Genomic DNA, 20,863 nt, shown 5'->3' on the forward strand with positions numbered 1-20,863 from the left:
TAAAAAAAATATTCAAGGTTATATTTCCAAGGAGAGAATGAGCACCAGAGCTGCCCTAAACCTTGATAGGCAAAGCTGGAAAAGGTTTAAAAACTGGTCTGCTTAACTGCACTGCTTTTTACTTCAATGTGGCATGTGGGTCTTGCAAGTGCCATGGGGGGCTTGCACCTCACCTCTACAAAAGCCTTGCCCATCAGAAAAGTCAGGCAAGAATGAGAGGCACAAGGGGATCTCTTGGGGGGTGGGGGAGAACATCTTGATTGTTTATATGAGGAGGAAACCTATTGGGTTGGTTGTAAACCGTTTTTATCCAGAGAAGCATAAAAGTGACAGACCAAGAGCAGAGACTACTACAAGAGATGGCTTGCAAAAGCTTTAGCAAGGAGACTAAAACTGAAACATTCATCAAGCTGTGTATTAGAATGTCAAGCATCTCCAATATCCTGGAGCCAAAAGGGATGATGATGAAAGCTCTCTTCATTTCCATCTCAGCCCACTACAGATTTGAAAACAGATGCAACCCACATGCTTTATAGTGTAGTTGACTTTTTGGCACAAAGAAAGGAATCACAGGTTTCTGTTTGAAGTCTCTGCCTGCACATCTGCAAACTGCAGGGCAGAGGGACTCACTAAGAGAGGACCAGGAACATTCAGAAATAGGGTGGGGCAGTTGCTACACATGCTCAAGAACGTTTTTTAAGAAGTTGTAGGAGAGGTTTTCATTTAGGGCAAGCAGGCTTGAAGGTCCCATGCTATTTATCATCTGAGAATATAGCCAGATTCTGGGGGGAAAGGTTATAAATACAGGAGTTAAAGATAGCCCTGTGGACTTAATGGCTGACCCATATAGGACCAAGACATGTCTGCTGCAAGGGCTGGGTCCCTATCCCTGTCCCACTTAGGACACAGGTGAGCGCTAGTCCAGCTTTCCTTATTAAGGAAGCAGTCTATTAAATAATGTTTGACTCCAGGGTAGTGTGTTTTACAGACCTAGAGGGAGGATCTGGGAAGGGAGAATTTGTCACACCTAGTGGCTACAGAGACAATGGAACCTACATTTAGCGATTCGCTAATTGAGTTAAACTGCAATCTTGCCCCAGTTAAAGAGAGAACGGGGCAGAGCTCAGTGAGGTGATGGTTTGTATACGCTTACCTGACTTGGCTCATGGGGAAAAGCTCGTGCTCTACAGAATGAGAGTCTTAGAGATCCAGGGAATGGATAGTGGATATGCTGATCCCAAAAGCTGTATGGTACAGACTACAGATTTCTGTCTCACCAACAAGTGAGCCAGTCAACTATTAACTCGAGGGTTGGAACGCTGCTAGCTGGTAGGGTCCCCAGACTTTTGTTTGCTGACAAGGCTCCAAAGAGTTGGGCTGCAACTCAGGTTTTTCCATTTTCAAGCTCAGAAGAGTGCAGACGACACCCTATATAAATCATGGTCACACTATAAAGACTAAAAAAAAATCACCTGAAAAAACATTAGCGTGTTTGTGTGCACCAACGTACAGAAGTGTAAACGTCATGTTGAAACCTTGCATTGAAATATAGAATAGCAACAAAGTGGGGAAGTCTGTATGAGAAAGAACAGGAAATTTACTACATCCAGTTTACTAGCTTTTGTTTAAGAAATTATTCATAAGTATTCCAAAAACTATTTACAATAGTTTTTGTGTTTAATAAAGGTTTTACTAAGAAATTGTATGGTATTCTGAAGTTGGCTGGGAACAGTTACTAACAGCTACATTCAGGGTTTTAGATAACTGCCCTGTTTAATACTAATGCTTTCTGAAACGTCCTGAAAGACAGAATTCCTGCTCAGAGCCTCTGTAAAGAGTTAAGCTGAGATGCAGTGAGTGTAACAGTAAAAAAAATTACCTCAGCATCTCCCTTCTCCTTACACACCTTGTAATGGAAGTAGTCTTCCAACTTTTGCAAGATCTCGCAGAGTTTGGCTAGGCCCTTCGATGGCACCTGGCAATATAGGGTTCCATCAGAGCAAACGTTGGTGACTCTAACATTTGTATATAAGGCATCTGCCTGCAACAAAATATTTAAAGGAAGACATTTAACAAGTTTCTGGTATTGTGCTCCTTCCCCATGATGGAACACTTCAGAATTTTAAATGAACAAGTATTACCTCATAAATAAAACAGTACCTGAAGGTGTAGTTCAAGCGATTTGTCACATAAGGCCTTCAGACAGGTGACGTTGATATTTATATCATCCTCTCCTGAGGTGTCATACAGAACAACAAGCGGAATATCACTCTTTTCCAGTATTTCCACAGCAAATATCTTGCCACAGGTTTGTGACTCAACAACTTTCACTAGAACAGGATCATCACAGAAGACTTCCAGCCCTGTGAAACAAGCAGTTCAGCATTTCCACACATTTTCCTTGAAACTTCCCACAGGGAAGTATAGTATCTCTGCCAGCAACTGGGAGCTCAGCTCCAAGAATCAGAACACAACAGGAGATGTACTGTATTCGTAAAGAGACCTCCCCCTAGTTTTCTGCAACATTCTTCTTTAGTGTAATTTTTTCCCCCCTAAATGTTTCTGTATTATACACTTTCAAGACTAATAAAGGGGATTTGTAAAGGAAAGCAATATGCCAAAGTACAAATATTCTCCATGGTCACTCATGGCCATTTTCTTATACAAGATCATGAATGCAAGTTACAGTAGGTTCTAAGTTTTAATTGCTCTATAAAAAGGGAAAACAGACCTGGAGCTCCCACTGCGGGAGACAAGACTGGCTAAGGCCAGGAACCAGGGCGGGCTGCTGTCTATCACAGCATCCCTAAAGAAGGGAAGAGTTTACATTCTGTGCATTTACTTGGGCCTTTGGGTATCCTGGAAGGGGTGGAACTCTTACGTGAGCTGGCTGGAAGGCTAAGTCCCCCCACCCTGGAAGGCGCTGGAGGCTGGGTGGAGCAGTGGGAGAGCAGAAATGAAGCATAGGTAGAACCACTGCCACACCACAGGTCGCTGCTGTGAAGAGTTTACATGTAATTTAAGATATGGTGAGAGGCACGAGGTGATCTCGTGGTGAAGGCAACTGGACTGGGATTCATACCTGATTAAATGCCGAGGTCTGCCACAGGCATGCATGACCTAGGTATAGATATTAAGGTCAGAAGGGACCATTATGATCATCTAGTCTGACCTGCACAACGCAGGCCACAGAATCTCCCCCACCCACTCCTGCGGAAAACCTCTCACCTATGTCTGAGCTATTGAAGTCCTCAAATCACCATTTAAAGGTTTCAAGGAGCAGAGAATCCTCCAGCAAGTGGCCTGTTCCACATGCTATAGAGCAAGGCAAAAACCTCCAGGGCCTCTTCCAATCCGCCCTGGAGGAACATTCCTTCCTGACCCCAAATGTGGCAATCAGCTGAACCCTGAGCATATGGGCAAGTCACTTCAGGTCACATTTACAGACGTAAATAAGTGACTAAAGATGCAGACCGTCACCTAGTAGAGCTGATCATGAATATTTCCAACAAAGATTTTTTTTTTTTTTTTGTGCTGAAACTAAAATGTTTCAGATACGTATTGTTTCAACAAAATGTTAATTAGAAAGGTTTCTCGGGAACAGGGTGGAATTTGTGGACAAAAGAAAGAGATCCCCTATCCCAGAACAGCATATAGCCCAATGGTTATGGCACTCAAAGATGTGGAAAACGCAGGTTCCAGTCCCTAGTCTGCCTAAACCATGCTATTGGCCATTTTGGGGATAGAGGCCACTCCCAGCCTCTCTTTGCCCCCCTATCCCCCATCCCTTAAATTCAAGGAGTCTTGGGCTTTTTCCAACACACTGGAACAAGTGTCAAAACCTCCAAACTTTTCATGCAACAGAAAAAATGGTTACTTACCTTCTCCAACGCTGTTCTAGATACACTGCGGGCACATATGCCTGCAGTGTGCTGGTGCGCGAGAGTTCTCCCTAGCGATATGTAGAAGGGTGGCCACACCCCCACACAAACTGCACATGCTCTGGAGTGCAGAACCCTCCCCTAGTTCCTTTGCACAGGAAGTCAATGGTAGACTGATGTGTTGGAAGGGGAGGGTAGGTCACGAATGGACATATCCAACACATCTCAAAGAACAGTTACGAGAAGCTAAAGTAACCGTTCTTTCTTCGAGGACGTCCAGGTGTCCATTACACTGTTGGTGTCTCCCAAGCTGTTACCCCAGGCAGTGGGGCCTGGAATCTCATCGGAAGACGGACTGAAGGACTGCTTTCTCTACATTTGTGTCCTCCCTTGATGCAGCAGACTGTGCATACGGTCTGGTGAATGTATGAACAGAAGACCATGTTGCTCCCCTGCAATTGCCCATAACTGGGACATGAACCACAAAGCTGCTAACGTTGAATGTGCTCTAGTTGAGTGTGTTACAAGCTTATCAGGAGGCATTACCAGCACCACCATAATGCATTATCCATTTCAAAAGTCGATGAGCTATGATTGGTTGACCCTCTCACACTCTGCGACAAACAAAGATTGAGAAAGAAACTTGAAAGGGCTTTTTCCTATCGAGCTACAAAGCTAACCATTAATGAATGCCAAAGAGGTGGAGTCTTTGTTCGTTCTAGTGCATATGCACCTTTGGGAAGGACGATGGCGGCTAGATAGACTGATTCATATGGAAATCCAAGATCACATTCAAAAGGAACTTTCAGCGTGGCCTATGCTGAATCTTGCCTTGCAGAAAACTGCCGATCTCCTGCATCAGCACCTGGGCCAGACAAGCTGCCGATGAGGCCTGGGCTATTGTGGAGAGAGCAGTGAGGGGCGGGGTCGGTACACCAGCCAGATCATAGCAAGTGCGGATGCAGGACGTGATTCATGAAGAGACCCGCTGAGAGGAGACCGGGAGGCTCTTCATCCAGTCTGCCACCGCAACAAAGAGCTGGGTCGTCTTCCTGAATGGCTTCATATGCTCAATGAAGAAGGCAAGGGCCCTAAGGACATTGAGGGACTGCAGCCGCTGTTGCTGGTGACTGTCGTGCCGTTTTGCATAAAAATCTGGTTGAAAAATGTCCTGGCTGATATGGAAGGCCAATACCACCTCGGGAAGGAAGGACTGATGAGGCCGAAGCTGCACCTTATCTTTATGAAAGACCGTGTAGGGCGGTTCTGAGGTAAGGGCTCTGAACTCGGAGACACGCCGCACCGACATGATAGCAACAAGGAAAGCAGTTTTCCAGGAGAGATAGAGGAGGAAACAGGTGGCCAGTGGCTCGACCGGGGCCCCATGAATCTGGAGAAGACCAGGTTAAGGTCCCATGTGGGGACTGGCTGTCGAACCTGTGGGTGGAGACGGTCCAGGCCCTTCAGGAACCTGCCAACCATGGGATTGGCGAAGACAGAGCGGCCATTCGCACCTGGGTGAAAAGCCGAGATGGCCGCCAGGTGACCTCTGACAGAGGATGCCACCAGGCCCTGCTGTTTTAGGTCCAGGACATGCTCCAAAATGAGCGGCACGGATGCCTGGAGAGGGGGGTGTTGCGTTGAGTGCACCAGCATGAAAATTGCTTCCACTTAGCCATGTATGTGGCCTGAGTGGAGGGCTTCCTGCTGCCCATCAGCACTTGCCGTACAGACTCCGAACAGAGACATTCTGAAGGGTTTAGCCATGCAGCATCCATGCCGTGAGGTGGAGAGATCGTAGGTCGGGATGGCAGAGGCGACCATGACCCTGAGTCATCAGGTTGGGAAGAAGAGGCAATGGGACTGGTCCATCCACAGAGAGCTCCAACAGCACAGTGTACCAGTGCTGTTGGGCCATGCCGGAGCCACCAGAATCACTCGCGCCCTGTCCCTGCGCACTCTGAGCAGGACCCTATGCAGCAGGGGAAAGGCGTAAAATAGTCAACCCATCCACAGGAGCAAGAAGGCATCTGTGAGAGAGCCCGGGGAGCGGCCTTAGAGGGAGCAGAACACCAGGCATTTCCAATTACTGCGGGAGGCCAACGGGTCGACCTGGGAAAACCCCCACCTTCAGAAGATAGGGTGGATGACATCTGGTCAAAAGTGACCACCCATGGGAGCGGAAGGACCTGCTCGGGTAGTCCGCCAGCGTGTTCTGGACCCCAGGTAGAAAGGACGCCACCAGGTGAATGGAGTGAGCAATGCAGAATTCCCACAGTCGAACGGCCTCCTGACGAAGGGGGTGGAGTGGGCCCCCCTTGTTTGTTGATGTAGAACATGGCCGTGGCCCTGTCTGTGAGGACTGCCACACAATGACCCTGCAGCTGCTCCTGGAAGGCTTGACAGGCAAGGCGCACCACCATCAGCTCCCGGATGTTGATATGAAGGGAGAGCATGGACGGAGGCCATAGGCCTTGTGTCCCTGAGGTGGGCACCCCATCCCAGGGCTGACACATTCGTGACCAGAGACAAGAAGGGCTGCAGGCTGTGAAAAGGGACTCCTTTGTATACCACCCGGGGATTTAGCCACCAGCGGAGGGAGGCCAAGACCCGCTCTGGGACGGTGACCACCAAGTTCAGGCTGTCTCGACCTGGGCGATAGACTGAAGCTAGCCGGGCTTGTAACGGGTGGAGTCAAAGTCTGGTGTGCCTGGTCACGTATGCACAGGAGGCCATGTGGCCAAGAAGACTCAGGCAACTTCTTGCTGACGAGCTTGGGAAGCTTTGAAGGCTCTGGACGAGGCCCACTATAGCCTGGAAACAAGCGTCCGGCAGGAGGGCTTGTGCCTGCACCGAGTCAAGAGCCGCCCCGATAAATTCTATTCTCTGGGTCGGTTCTAGTGTTGACTTTGCCCGTTGAGAAGGAAGCCTAACCGACTAAACATGTCTGTGACCAAGCAGAGGTGGGACTGCACATGTTCTTTGGTGCGTTCCTGGATAAGCCAGTCATCGAGGTAAGGGTAAATCTGCACCCGCCGTCAACGAAGGAAGGCCGCCACGACTGCCATACATTTGGTGAACACTCGGGGGGCTGTGGAAGACCGAAGGGAAGGGCCGTGAACGGATAGCGTTTGCAGTTGACCACAAAGCTGAGGAAGTGTCTGTGTGCCGGATGAATCGCTATGTGGAAATACACGTCCTTCATGTCAAGGGTGGCATACCAGTCTCCAGGGAAGGTATAATGGTACCCAACGAGACCATGTGGAATTTCAACTTTACCATGTACTTGTTGAGACCGCGCAGGTCCAGAATGGGCCAAAGCCCACCCTTTGCCTTGGGGATAAGGAAGTATCAGGAGTAAAACCCCTGCCCCTTAGCTCCCTCAGAACCTCCTCAATTGTCCCCATGGCGAGGAGCATCTGAAATTCCTGAATAAGAAATTGCTCATGAGAAGGGTCCCTGAAGAGGGACGGGGAAGAAGGATGGGAGGAAGGGGGGGGGGGGAGGAAATGAGAGAGTATCCCATTTCCACCGTGCAGAGAACCCAGTGGTCTGTGGTTATGCGAGACCAAGCATGGTGGAAATGGGATAAACTATTCAAGAAAGGTGGGGTAAGATCCTGAACGAGGTCTGGTACACAGTCCTACGGCGGCCCTTCAAAAGGCCTGTTTTGAGCCTGATGAAGGCTTGGACGGGCCCTGGCCTTGCCCAGACTGGGGGTTGGAGGGCTTCCTCCTGCCATTACGCCCCCGCCTCCTATAGAAAGCCTGCCTCGGCTGAGGAGGAGGATAGGAGCATTGTTGTGGCTGCTGGGGTTTGAAGGGTTTCCGCTGGGTAGCCTGTGTGTGCATGCCCAGGGACTTCATTAACGCCCTTGAGTCCTTAAGGCTTTGCAGCCTTGAATTGGTCTTTTCTGAGAACAGGCCTGCTCCATCAAAAGGGGAGGTCCTGCAGTGTTTGCTGAAGTTCCGGTGGCAGGCCGGAGGCTTGCAGCCAGGAGATGGGGATCACTGTGATCCTCGAGGACAAAGTACATGTGGCGGAGTCCACATCATCCAGCGAGGCCTGCAAAGAGGTCTGTGCCACTGTTTTGCCCTCTTCCGCCAAAGCCTCAAACTCCTCTCTGGACTCAGGAGGTACTAACTCCTTAAACTTCAGCATGGAGTTCCAGGAGTTAAAATTGTAATGGCTCAGGAGCGCCTGCTGATTAGTGATCCTGAGCCGAAGGAATAAACTTTGTGCCCAAACAAATCAAGGCGCTTGGCATCCTTTGATTTGGGCGCTGGGGCCTACTGCCCATGCCATTCTTTTTCGTTCACTGATGCCACCACGAGCGAACAGGGCTGTGGGTGGGTGAACAGATAATCATACCCCTTTGAGGGGACAAAGTATTTCCACTCCACTCCTTCAGAAGTTGGGGGGTGGGGGGGGATGGACGTTGGTGTCTGCCAGATTGTCCTGGCGGTGCTTTGGATGGTCCAAATAAGGGGTAAGGCCACCCTTGATGGAGCTTCCGCAGGCAGAATATCCACCACAGGGCCTTCCACCTCTACCACCTCCTCCGCCTGCAGGTTCATATTCCGCGCCACCCTGCGCAGGAGGTCCTGGTGGGCACGGAGGTCTACTGGAGGGGGACCTGAGACTGCAGTGCCTGTCACTGCCTTGTCAGGTGAGGATGAGGTGGCCACGGGGGAAAGAGGGTCATTTAGGGCCTTTTGAGGAGCCGGGGCCAGCTGTCTTGTGCCAGCGACCTCAGGGCCTGGACCAGGAATCTGCATTGGAGGAGGTCTTGTAGCGGGGAGAGAAGCTGCCACAGTCTCCATGCCCCCCGGGGAGGGCAGACTGGCGGTAGCCTCTGGCACTCGTGGCTTGGAGAGAAACCCCAGATGGAGCACCCTGGGCCTGGTGGTACGCCCAGGGCATCGAGAACGGCCACTGAGTGAGCCCTTGAGCGGGACCCTGCTCCTGCGCCTGCCAAGGCCCAGCCCCTGACTCCAGGCGGTTATGGTCCAAATGGCGAAGGTCCAAGAAACACGACCCCGCCTCCGATCCCGAAGAACGAGAAGCAGAACGCGAAGGCCACGGTGGTGCCGAGTGGCTCTGCGCTGGGTCACGTCGATGAGGAATGGTGCCGCGATGCTGGGGAGCGGTGCCGGGACCTGGACCAGTACCGAGACCTGGAACGGTGCCTGGATCTGGGCCGAGATGACGACCGGCGTTGAGAGTGGCGTCGGGTCCGGATCTACTCCTCGACGACAACCGGCAGATAGAGCAGTGCCGCAATCGGGACTGGCGATGGGAGTCCAAGCAGTGCTGCAAGTATGCCTGGTGCTGGGACTGTGAGTGGCGACAGGAGCGGGAACCGTGCCAAGAACAGGAACGGTGCTGCAGCTCAACCGAAGGGTGGAATAGGGCTGGCTTGCCCCGGAATGGTACTGTTCGTACAGGTACCAGTGCCTTGGCATGTGGCTGAGGGGATGCCGATGCTGTCATGGCAATAAGATCCCTTGCAGCCGCAAAAGTATCCAGGGGAAATGGAAACTGGATCTCAATCACGCTGCAAGTCGGGGAGTCTAGGGGTACCAGACTCCCCTCAGTGCCGGAGTCAATGGTGCCGAAGCCGTAGGCTGTGCCCCTAGATGCTCCCCTGCGGGACGCGTCTCCACAGGTGGTTCCAGGGAGGCTGCTCTCTGTGGAGGTGGGCCACCCTTTTCCGGTGCCGCTTCTGGCCAGGAGAATGGGAGCGCGGCCCGGCCGATAATGTCGGTTGCGGTGCCAAGGAGCACCGGTGCTGTAGGTTTCAACCAGAGTCCAACCACGGTGCTGCTCCGGCTGCTGCTGCTGGAGCGTTGTGCACTGAGGTGCTCGGTGCTGGATCGTGGCTCGCCACAGGAGGCTGAGGGCTACGAGCTGCCTCCATGAGGAGCTGCTTTGAACGGAAGTTCCACTCCTCCTCAGTCCGTGAACAAAACTCTTTGCAGATCCTGCACTTCTCTGCTTGAGACTCTCTCAGACACTTTGGACAAGAGTCATGGGGGTTGCCTGTTGGCCTGGGCTTAGAGCAGGAACCACAGGGCTTGAATCCCGGAGCCTTGGGCATGAGCTCAAGAGAAGAATTGGGAAGCAGGGGAAAGACCCCCCCCCCCAAGTGTAATAAAAGGAATGAAGGAAAGAGGGAGGGAGGATGCGGGTAACTAGCTTTCTCCATTAAAAAATAAATACTAAGAAAACCAGAGAAACTTCAGCTGATCTCTTCCTAGTCTTAAATCAAGCTTCTACCATGAAATATACATTCAAGATCCCTCGAGAATCAAGAAAATAAATTATTTTCTTCTGGTAAAACAAAAGCCTTTTGAAAACAGACCCAGCTTTAATAATCTAACCAAAATAACAGATCAAATTAATGTTTTTATTTTAACTCCATTCCTCCCTATTTCTTACCTTCATTTCCCAGGTTTCTCTGAAGTAGGCAGTAAGGTTTTGGGGGTTCTTTTCCTGCCCCAACCTCTGTTAAGTTACAGGCAAAATTATGGTACTAGATATTTAATAATTCTCTCAAAAAAGTTCATCTTACCTGCTAGTCTACATTTTGCAGCTTGGAATGGAAGCGAATAGAAGCATCTACCTAGTTTGTACACTTTGTTGTTTTCAATAATCTCACTGAAGCCATAATCAACATAGCACACCTAATAATTGAAAGAGAAACATTTATTTTTCATATTACAAGTATGTTAGTATTATTTGAATGATTTATCCAGAATACACACACTTGGTGGACTTATTTAGTGATCACATTTTTATACAGCCAGCTGTTAATATAAATTTGTTTCTCATTAACACAGTATATACTTTGAAATACCATTATATGAAAATTCTTCAAACTAATTTAATGTCAATAAAAAAAGTTTAGAAAGTGCTCCACACCCTTCTTCTCTTTCCTGAAATCACTGCAAGCTCAGCGTTAGCTGTTCCTTGGAACACCAACACTTCAAAGGGTACAAAATGACAGCGCTTCCGAGTACCTATTGTCTCAGAATGGTACAGAAGATGGCAGTAAAGTGGTAATTCTGAATTTTTTGGCTTTTGTGGGTTTAAACCAGACCCTTTAATATTATTTCAGTGCAGTTCTAGGTATTTCCTTTTTGTTTTTATAATGAGAACAGAACCTTTCCGATTCTCATTTCTGATGATTACACGGTTTCAGAATACTGCAGACTTCATACCATCTCGATAAGTAAATTGTTTAGTCAGTGGGAGCAAATGGCTGATGGTGATTGGAACAGAAGAAGCTACAGTGCTGCTTTGTATCAGCTTATACAGATGGTCTCTTGTTTTTCTGAACTATACACAGCACCATGCTAACTTCTTGAAGATCACCAGGCTCAGGGAGAGCGATTTAGAAGCCTTTCTGAAAATCTGATGTGCAAGCCAGACACTCCAGAAAGCCAGACTTCCAGATTTCTTGTTGAAGAGATACTTCAGAAAGCAGGCTATTCTTGCCATGCACCACTGGCCTCCCTACTGTGCAACCAAGTGCAGTTAGCTGAAATCTGGAGAGAAATCAGCGGGACGTTAGCTACTATTGTCCTGGCAGTTTTTCTGCAACTAACGCTAAAGCCTTCGAATACTGGACAGATTCCCCCATCTCATGACTTCCCAGCTGAATGAGAACTCACAGTTTTGGAACAGATACTTAAAACTGCATGTGTCCACTTGACTAAATTTGTGAAAGGGAGTTGTATTAGAAGTGTGTTTAGCAGATCTTAGTGGAAGTTTGTCATGCTGACTAGGGAAGCAGAGACTGCAAAAAAATAAAAACCTACAATTTAAGCTTACTTAATATAACTACACAGTGACACTAGACATGAAGGACTTGAAATTTTTCTTAAACTCTTCCAGTTCAGTCATGTTCTAATTCTCTAAAAGTAACGCCCCCAAAAATACAACTCTGACTCTAGAGAACACAGAACAAGAAGAGAAACTGCAGCAGTGTGAAAAGTTTAATCATTTTGTTCAAGGTATTTTAGTTACCAGCATGCTGAGTACAACAACAGGAATACCCACTCAGCGTAAGTGAGCCTAAGCACTCGTGTTAACAAGCTGCAAAAGACACAGTAAGGATGGACTTGTGGTAACTGCACTAGGACTTGACTCAGGAGATCGGCATTCTAGTTATCTACTGGCACTTACAGTCTATATCTGGAAGATGGAGATACTACTTCCACGTTTCATAATGATGCACAGGATACATTAGTATATTAGAGATACCAATGAACACAGAAAAGCCTAAAATAAAAATAAGGAAAAAGGCAACAGACCATTTACTTTAGCAGCAGTGCTGTAATTATTTTAAAAGCCACACTTTGTTTTTCATGTAATGAAGAGCAAAAGCAATTTGTTGCTGAGTACTGCAGAGTGATTCTTCTGTGATAAATGCACAGCTATTACCTGTATTATTATTATTTACACTAACACTTTTTCACAAAAAGTGTCAAAAAGAAAGAGTTGCTTGCCTTTATTCGATTGTCTTCCACTGAAATTATCTGAGCACGCAACCAGGCATCTTCCTCGGCATGTACAGCGACAAGTTGTCCAATGCTTACAGACTGCATCAGCAATACTGTCGGATTCTGACTATAATATTCTTTCATCTCATCTTCCATTAGTTCTTGAGCAGCAGAATAGTCTTTGCCCACGTACCTACAGTATGTCACGGGAAACAAATCCACCAAAGGGGTAAGTACAGCAACAGAAAATTTGAGTAGATGCAAAAACTGAAACAGAAAAGCATACCTGTAGGTATTTAGTCACATCAGCATCTGAACTTTCCTTCTCAAAAAATGAGGATAGAGAAACAGAGTTATAGTTCTTAGAGAAGTAAAGCATTAGTAGTACTGTCTGAAGCTAGGTAAGGATCTAATGATAGACGCAATATAACTGTCTGACACAAATTGGACTCAACTGTAAGTGTCCAAAAAGAAAATTTCTCGTGGCTCAGTCCAATACCGTAAGGGACCTTACTGTACTCTTTAGAACCTGAACTTTTACAGGGAAAGTCCCTAGCACTTCTGGTAGTGAAGGCATGTTTGGTTTTATAAGCTGAGTAGTGTCTGAAGTCAGATATGATGCAACCAGGAAATTGGAACTTGTTATATTTGAAACTTTAAGGGATTGTGACCCTCCACATTCATGGAGACATTAGTTAGATCAGTGTGATTTCACCAGAGTTAAACTTTGTGCAAAGGAAATTTCCCCACCTGAAGCTTAGGGAAACTAGAGCAGCTTTCAACATCAAACTAAAGCTTTAGGCAGCAGACCATCTGCTGCAGTCTCTCTCCTGGATCTCCAGACTTGATTCCTGATACTAGGCTGCTGTCCTCCATCCCTAGACAATTTCTTTCCCAGAACAATCCATTCTTCAACCGTCTCAGATTCTGATCTCCCTGATTCCTGCTCCATCCATTTCCCTTGGCTGGGACTTGTGGAAAAAGTGAAGTTATTTTCTTTAACTGTGTTTAACTCTAATCCTTTACTCATTACTATTCACATGCTAGGCCACTGTTACTGTGCCATCAGCTGTCACACTGCTTCCTTTCACTTGTCAGTGGCAAAATGCAGTGCTGCAGTCTAGTAGACAGACTGCTACAGCAGCCCAGCTCTAAAGACAAAGTTTTCTATAAACCCAAACCAAGGATGGAAGAGTGCCAATTTCATTTAAATAACTATTACAAATTATGCCATATGATCATGCAGGACATCCTTGCTTAACTAGTTTTGGCAATATTCAAACATCCTATTAACAGGGCATTAAATGATTTTCTTCTCTCAAAGCTGGTGAAGTATCAAATTAAAGTTTATACCCAGGAGAGAGATTTCCTTTTCCTGATTCCTTGAAAGCGATCTTTACATGACATTTACTTAGATGGCAGAATCACAATCCTCCACTGTATGCCAGGGTGTCCATCTACATGTTATATATTACAAAATATTTGCTTTGTATTCCATGTAATTCACCTTTGTAAAGAGAGCCCATTACATATCAAGCCATGAAAACAGGAATTATTGCATTTTTAGCTCGAGTTCATTTCAAACATGAAATTCACTTCATTTGAAAACTGAAAATGCAGCTCAATTTTTTAAACATTCACGATAGCAGTGTGCCCCTGCTGTGTTCCTTCCAAAATAGTAAACTAATAGAATTTAAACATCTGTCTACATATAAAGAGAATCAACTCGAGTGATCAGGAAGCTTTAGCTTCAATGAGTGGGTTTTTTCCTAAGGGAAAACAACAAAAGTTACTAACTAGCTATCCTGCTGGAAAGAGTTAAATCACAAACACGTACCTACATTGTAGGCTTTATACCTGTAAATATATGCGCATACCAACCTGCCTCTGGCGGCAATAGCCCTATGATGAAGTTTATCAAGCACTTTAACCACTTCACTTGCATTCTACCCACAAAATCATGCTCACTAGGACTATTTCTAACAGTGCAAAGCTGAATATCTTAAAATCCCCATCCAGCTGCTTCAACTTCTATTCTACCCTGGTTAAATCTCAGACAGCAGGGTATCATCCAAGCACCAATCTACGCTAAACAAAGGAACAGCAGAGACACAGTCATGGTCCAAGCAAATAAAAGAGGAATCGGATCACATTGATAGCATTGCAGCCAATGACAGCATTGTAGCTTCCCTAGTGACTTCATACTCCTCCAGCAGGACAGAGACGTCATGGAATGATGAATATCCCATTGGGGCAGATGCATAATTACATAATTTCTCCCTCTTAAAGAGCAAACTATCCAAAGCACTTTCTTCTTCCTATGGCAAAGACCTGAAATCAAGGAGCAAGTCTATCTAGCTCTGAAAAGTGAATTATCTTGCCCACAAAGAGAAATATTTCACACCATTTCCAAGGTCAGGCAGCTTGGACTCAGCAGGATGTCTACCTCCTGAAACCACTTCATTCATTTACCTCTCAGATATCACTGGGGAGTAGAATGAAACCTCTATCTCCCATGATCACCAATGTGAGATTCCATTATCCCTTCATGACAAGATGGATTAAATTCAGAGGGCAACTTCCACCACTACATTCGAGCTTCTATGCTTCATCTTTTGAAGGGGACAGAAATGGAGATCAATAGTCTAGGTCAAGACTGTTGCAATATCTAGCAAGAGACGTGGTGTTCTGCCTCAGAATTCAAACCCAGCTGGGCTTTTTCACCTTACTTCATACCAGTAAAACGGATCTCATGCATCACCAGGAGCAAAGATGAGCTCTGCTTGTCCTAAACAACAGTCATACCAGGACAAGGTATAAACTCTCACTGCGCACACACCATTTACAGCCTACACTACATCATGTATGGCGGCGCAACTGCACCAATGCAGGTTGGCTACTGCAATGCTTCTGATGAAGACGCTCTAAGCAGACAGATGAGATCTCTCCGATGTAGAAGCCCTCTACACCAACACTGCACACAAAGATGGACAAGCCATCAGGAACAGTATCCCCGATAATGTCATGACAAACCTGGTGGCTGAACTTTGTGACTTGTCCTCACCCACAACTATTTTACATTTGGGGACAATGTATACCTTCAAATCAGCGACACTGCTATGGTACTCGCATGGCCCCACAGTATGCCAAAATGTTTATGGTTGACTTAGAACAACGCTTCCTCAGCTCTCGTCCTCTAACGCCCCTACTCTATTTGGACTACATTGATGACATCATCATCTGGACCCATGGGAAGGAGGCCATTGAGGAATTCCACTGGGATTTCAACAATTTCCATTCCACCATAAACCTCAGCCTGGACCAGTCCACACAAGAAATCCAGTTCCTGGACACTACAGTGCAAATAAGCGACGTTCACATAAACACAACCCTATACTGGAAACCTACTGACCACTATAGTTATCTACATGCCTCCAGCTTTCATCAAGACCACACCACACGATCCGTTGTCTACAGCCAAGCTCTAAGATACAACCACATTTGTTCCAATCCCTCAGACAGAGACAAACACCTACAGGATCTCTATCAAGCATTCTTAAAACTACAGTCCCCACCTGCTGAAGGGAAGAAACAGATTGACAGAGCCAGAAGAGTACCCAGAAGTCACCTACTACAGGACAGGCCCAACAAAGAAAACAACAGAACGCCACTAGCCGTTGCCTTCATTCCTCAACTAAAACCTCTCCAGCGCATCATCAAGGATCTACAACCTATCCTGAAGGATGATCCCTCAGCCTCACAGACCTTGGGAGACAGGCCAATCCTCGCTTACAGACAGCCCCCCAACCTGTAGCAAATACTCACCAGCAACTACACACCACACAATAAAAACAAAAAACCAGGAACCTATCCCCGCAACAAACCCTGTTGCCAACTCTGTCCACATATCATAGGACTCTGACACCATCATAGGACCTAACTGCATCAGCCACACCAGCAGGGGCTCATTCTCCTGCACATCTACCAATGTGATATATGCCATCATGTGCCAGCAATGCCTCTCTGCCATGTACATTGGCCAAACCGGACAGTCTCTACGCAAAAGAACAAATGGACACAAATCAGACGTCAAGAATTATAACATTCAAAAACCAGTCGGAGAACACTTCAACCTCCCTGGACACTCAACAACAGACTTAAAGGTGGCAATTCTTCAACAAAAAAACTTCAAAAACAGACTCCAATGAGAAACTGCAGAACTGGAATTAATTTGCAAACTGGACACCATCAAATTAGGCTTGAATAAAGGCTGGGAGTGGATGAGTCACTACAAAAACTAAAAACTAATTTCCCCATGCTACTTTCTCCCTACTGTTACTCACACATTCTTGTCAACTGTTTGAAATGGGCCACCCTGATTACCACTACACAAAAGGGATTTTTCCTCCTGTTGATAATAGCCCACTTTAATTGAATTGTCTTGTTAGAACTGACCCCCGTTCAGTAAGACAACTCCCATCTTTTCATGTACTTAGTATGTATATCTTCCTACTGTGTTTTCCACTCCACGCATCTGATGAAGTGGGTTTTAGCCCACAAAAGCTTATGCCCAAATACATTTCTTAGTCTCTAAGGTTCCACAAGGACTCCTCGCTGTTTTTACTGAATCTCATGATTGTCACAGTGGCTATGAAATCTTAAATCTAGAAGAGCTACTCAAATAGATATTGAATTCATCCAGAACAAGCTGCCTTAGCAACACCTAACAGCAACTGGGACAGAACTTTGGTCAGCTCAAATAGGATCTGAAATGTATTGAGAGCATCCCACTTCAACAATACCTTAAGTTTAATCCACATTACATACTCCAATGAAGCCAATTCTGGAATGGAGGTCACTCACATCTGAGATCAGAAGCAAAACAGTCATCACTCAAGTAGATTATATAACATTCTCCTCCACCTTCTCTGTGTCAGACATAAGGAATGTTCCTCTGACAAACCATAGGCAAATTCAACTGACAGGAGAATGAGCTGCTCATTCACAACCTGAGCCTTCAGGGGAGGTTCTGTAGTATGTACAGGCAATGGAATAAGATTAGCTATAGATATTTCTGTTTCAGGTTGGGAATATGCAGGGCTACATAAGCTGTACTAGAAATGTAACTTTTAAGAACTGGAACAGATATGTGATGGTTGAGCATACACCCAACTTGACAGAGGATACAGGGCATATAATCCAAGACAATGCTTTCAAATTTTGAGTGCAGAAAACTACATTGATAATCAGGGTCATCAAGCAGTCCTTATCGAGAAGAAGAGTAAGTGGGTGGTGTGGATGTCAGCGTGTGTGACAAGCAGAAATTGTGTTAATCTCAGAATGCATTATTGTGATGCTCTTGGAAAGCCTGTGTTCACAGAAGCAGCGATTAAGCAGTGTTGAAGCCTCCCTAACGCTCTCAAACACTGAAGTGTTCTGTCCTGCTTCTTGTTGAGCAGGAATTTTTCCTTGCTCTTCCCACGTTGACTCCATAGAAGGAACCTAAGAAAAGGGGATCATTGATCTGAGCTGATGCAGCAAATCGGACACCCATGTGGAAGTGTGAAATGCACGGAGCCGAAGTGCATGGTGCTAAGTATGAAATGCCTGCTGAAACTGGCATTGGCAAAGTGACAAAAATGGCACAACTCTGCCTCTGGAAGAAAAACCCCAAGCTAGACCCAGTACATACAGTGTAGACTTTTTAAACGTAAGCAGTTCCCAAAATTTAATTCTTCATGTCAGAATCCATCCACTTTGAAGAGTTAATCTCAAACAGGTAAAAGCGTAAGCGACACGCTCAGTGTATAATAAATTAATGCTGTCAAAATGAAAAATAAAAAGTGTTCAGCATGGTTCCAGATCTGACAGAACACCATGCGGTGGGGAGAAAGACTGTGCACCCCCCTTACTGATGCGAAGCTTGCAATCTGCATGGGTCGATTAACATTCTAGCATACAAGAACAAGTCCTTGCTTCCACTGGCCATTTCCCCCCGCAAAAAATCATCCCACAGTTGCGGCCACCAGTTCAGATTTACCAGTATCTTTGTTTTTAAATTAATTTATCTGAACAACTGAACTCTTCCAGGGCTCCCTATATTTTCAATTCCCCCGTGTAGTAAGTGTATTGTCATTTTTTAATAACCGAGGCTCAGTCACAAACTCATGTGGCCTTTTCTTTATGTTGATCAGCGATTTTTTCCATTCAGAGAAAGTCTGGTATACCATCTTGGTTAAAAGTTTTGGCACAGACTAGTTTACTGGGTTTAGAGTCAAGTTCAAGATAAAATTACAACCACCCCCTGCAATTGTAGCACTTAAATACAACAGAGTAAGAACTTGCTTGAGGTAAAGGACAATGTGAATGGTGTTAAGGCTCAGACTGAGAAAGAAAAGTGTTGGTCCTCTAGTCACATTTTGCCCATAAACCCAAAATAGATGGCTGTTTCTGATAGAATTAGCAGCATAATGGGTTAATCATCATTAGGCTTCAGAGTCAACATTCATTTAGAACAGTATCCATCTTTCTACATACCAACACCACTGTTTTGAGGCACTTAATTTTCTCTTTAACTAAAAGGATTGGAAATTTACTTTTGAAATTTAGCAGAAATTGCTATAATTGACTATATATATATATATATACACATACATATACATACATACACACATATACACACACACACACACACACACACGATCAATTATACCAATTTCTGCTAAATACTAAAAATGTATAAGGGATTTGGAACCAAATCATGCATAAAGGTAGTCTATTTAAATGTTTCCCCCACCCATCTTTCCTCCTATTGCTCATCATACCTTGCATAATTAGTAAGCTCTTGAGAGACAGTCCTTCCCCCCAAAGTATTTGTAGAGTGCTTAGCACAATAGGGCCCAGATCCTGATTGGGGCTTTTGATGATTACTGGGAAAAAAATTATGAAATGTAAGCTTAAACTCTGCAGAAACAGACAGCCACGAGAGGAGTGCTGATACACCACTCTACCGAGTATCTGTAAAGTAATTTTCAAGGGTTTGTAACTCAACTTTTTTGGATGAAAAGTTGGCCGAGCGGCGGCTGTATCTGTATGTCACAGAGATTTCTACATTCTATCACAGCGTGAAGACGGCTAGTAAACCTGCCGTGGGATTCCCCGACACAAAGCAGACACTTTAGATAGGGGAGCATAGCAGCAGCCGCCGCCCTTTCTAAAGCAGCGGAGCTATTTTAACGTTGGTCCTTGGTGGACTAACCCACAAACGAACATGCAAACAGTTCAAAGCACTAGTCGATCACTGCGATATTACAGTGCACATTTTAGTGCACAGTCATTGTTCTCATGTTTCCATTACACTGCAGTTTTCCTTTATATTGGAAGAAATACACCTCGACTAAAGGATAAAGAGTCATAGTTTTAAGAGTCAGCTATAATAGGAAGGTGACATCTGAACAGTATGATGAAGAAGAGGACAATTTAAAAACCCTACTTTCCAATGACAGCTGAACAGTCTCAGCCCTTCTCTGCGTCTCACTCTAAAGCTTACGCTGGGATTCGTTCAATGAATCTTCACTGAGCTCATTTCTGTTCAATTTTGCAATCGCAAACTGAATATGTTTTATAGTATTTTAAATGTGTTAGTGTTCTTAGTAACTATTACAGTCTGTTAGTGGAGTTTTCTATTGGTCTGTTTTCTTTTGTAAAATAGCTTTTTGTGAGCAAAGTAGTGAGCAAGTTGATTGTGCAGAATGATCCCTGGATTTTAGAAAAAATGAAGAAAGAGTATGAAGTAAAGACTTGCCTAATAACAACTTCATTCGTGTTGTTCAGTTCTACCACCAATACAGATGGAGATGCTTCCGCCGGAATGATTAAAGGAGGGACCATTATACTTTCTGGACCCTGCTCTTTGGTCTTTTCCATTAACTGAGAGCACTCTTGCTCAACCGTTATCTTCAGATCTTCAGGGATATGGACACGATTGGTGGCATTCAGATTCTCATCCATGTATTTTTGTGGTTTAGCATAGAGGATTGCCTTTTTAGGGCTGTCACTTATCTGGTTGACAGTGCATATATCAGACAATAAGTCAAGATTATTCAGAGCATCCTCAGGAAATTTTACTTTGTATGTGTCTTCATACACCTTGGGAAGTGCATTAGCCCAAAGACCATTGGAATACTTAAACAAAATTTCTGCAACTTTCTGTTTGAAGTCACTATTCAGAGAAGCTGATTTGGTCTCCATAACTGGCTTTAAGAAAGGATCTGCTTTTGAAGAAGTAAGGTTCTGAGATGTTCCTTCATGGTCTATGCCACTCGTCACTAAGTGTTGCATTTTCTTAGCAGGATAAAGGAGTACATCTGTATGCCCACCAGTGCACACTTTTTCCACCTTGAAAAAAGGAAAGCACAGTGAGACATTGACCATTTGTAAGTAATTGAACCAAAATATTTTAAGAATGAACAACTA

General features: G+C 45.4%; 1 protein-coding gene across 8 annotated transcripts in view; it reads right to left on the bottom strand.

Moving 5' to 3' along the window:
- TDRD7 (tudor domain containing 7) overlaps nt 1–20,863 on the bottom strand; it is a 106,387-nt gene that overhangs the window by 25,050 nt on the left and 60,474 nt on the right. For all 8 annotated transcript variants that reach the window (XM_073346061.2, XM_073346058.2, XM_073346059.2 and 5 more), the window contains 5 exons: nt 20,193–20,785; nt 12,395–12,581; nt 10,456–10,567; nt 2,161–2,363; nt 1,907–2,041 (listed from right to left, as the gene is read on the bottom strand). In XM_073346061.2, the coding sequence (XP_073202162.1) occupies nt 1,907–2,041; nt 2,161–2,363; nt 10,456–10,567; nt 12,395–12,581; nt 20,193–20,785 (1,230 nt within the window). The remainder of the gene's footprint in view (nt 1–1,906; nt 2,042–2,160; nt 2,364–10,455; nt 10,568–12,394; nt 12,582–20,192; nt 20,786–20,863) is intronic.

The sequence above is a fragment of the Lepidochelys kempii genome, chromosome 5 (assembly GCF_965140285.1).
Source record: "Lepidochelys kempii isolate rLepKem1 chromosome 5, rLepKem1.hap1, whole genome shotgun sequence".
In the NCBI taxonomy this organism is placed as follows: domain Eukaryota; kingdom Metazoa; phylum Chordata; order Testudines; family Cheloniidae; genus Lepidochelys; species Lepidochelys kempii.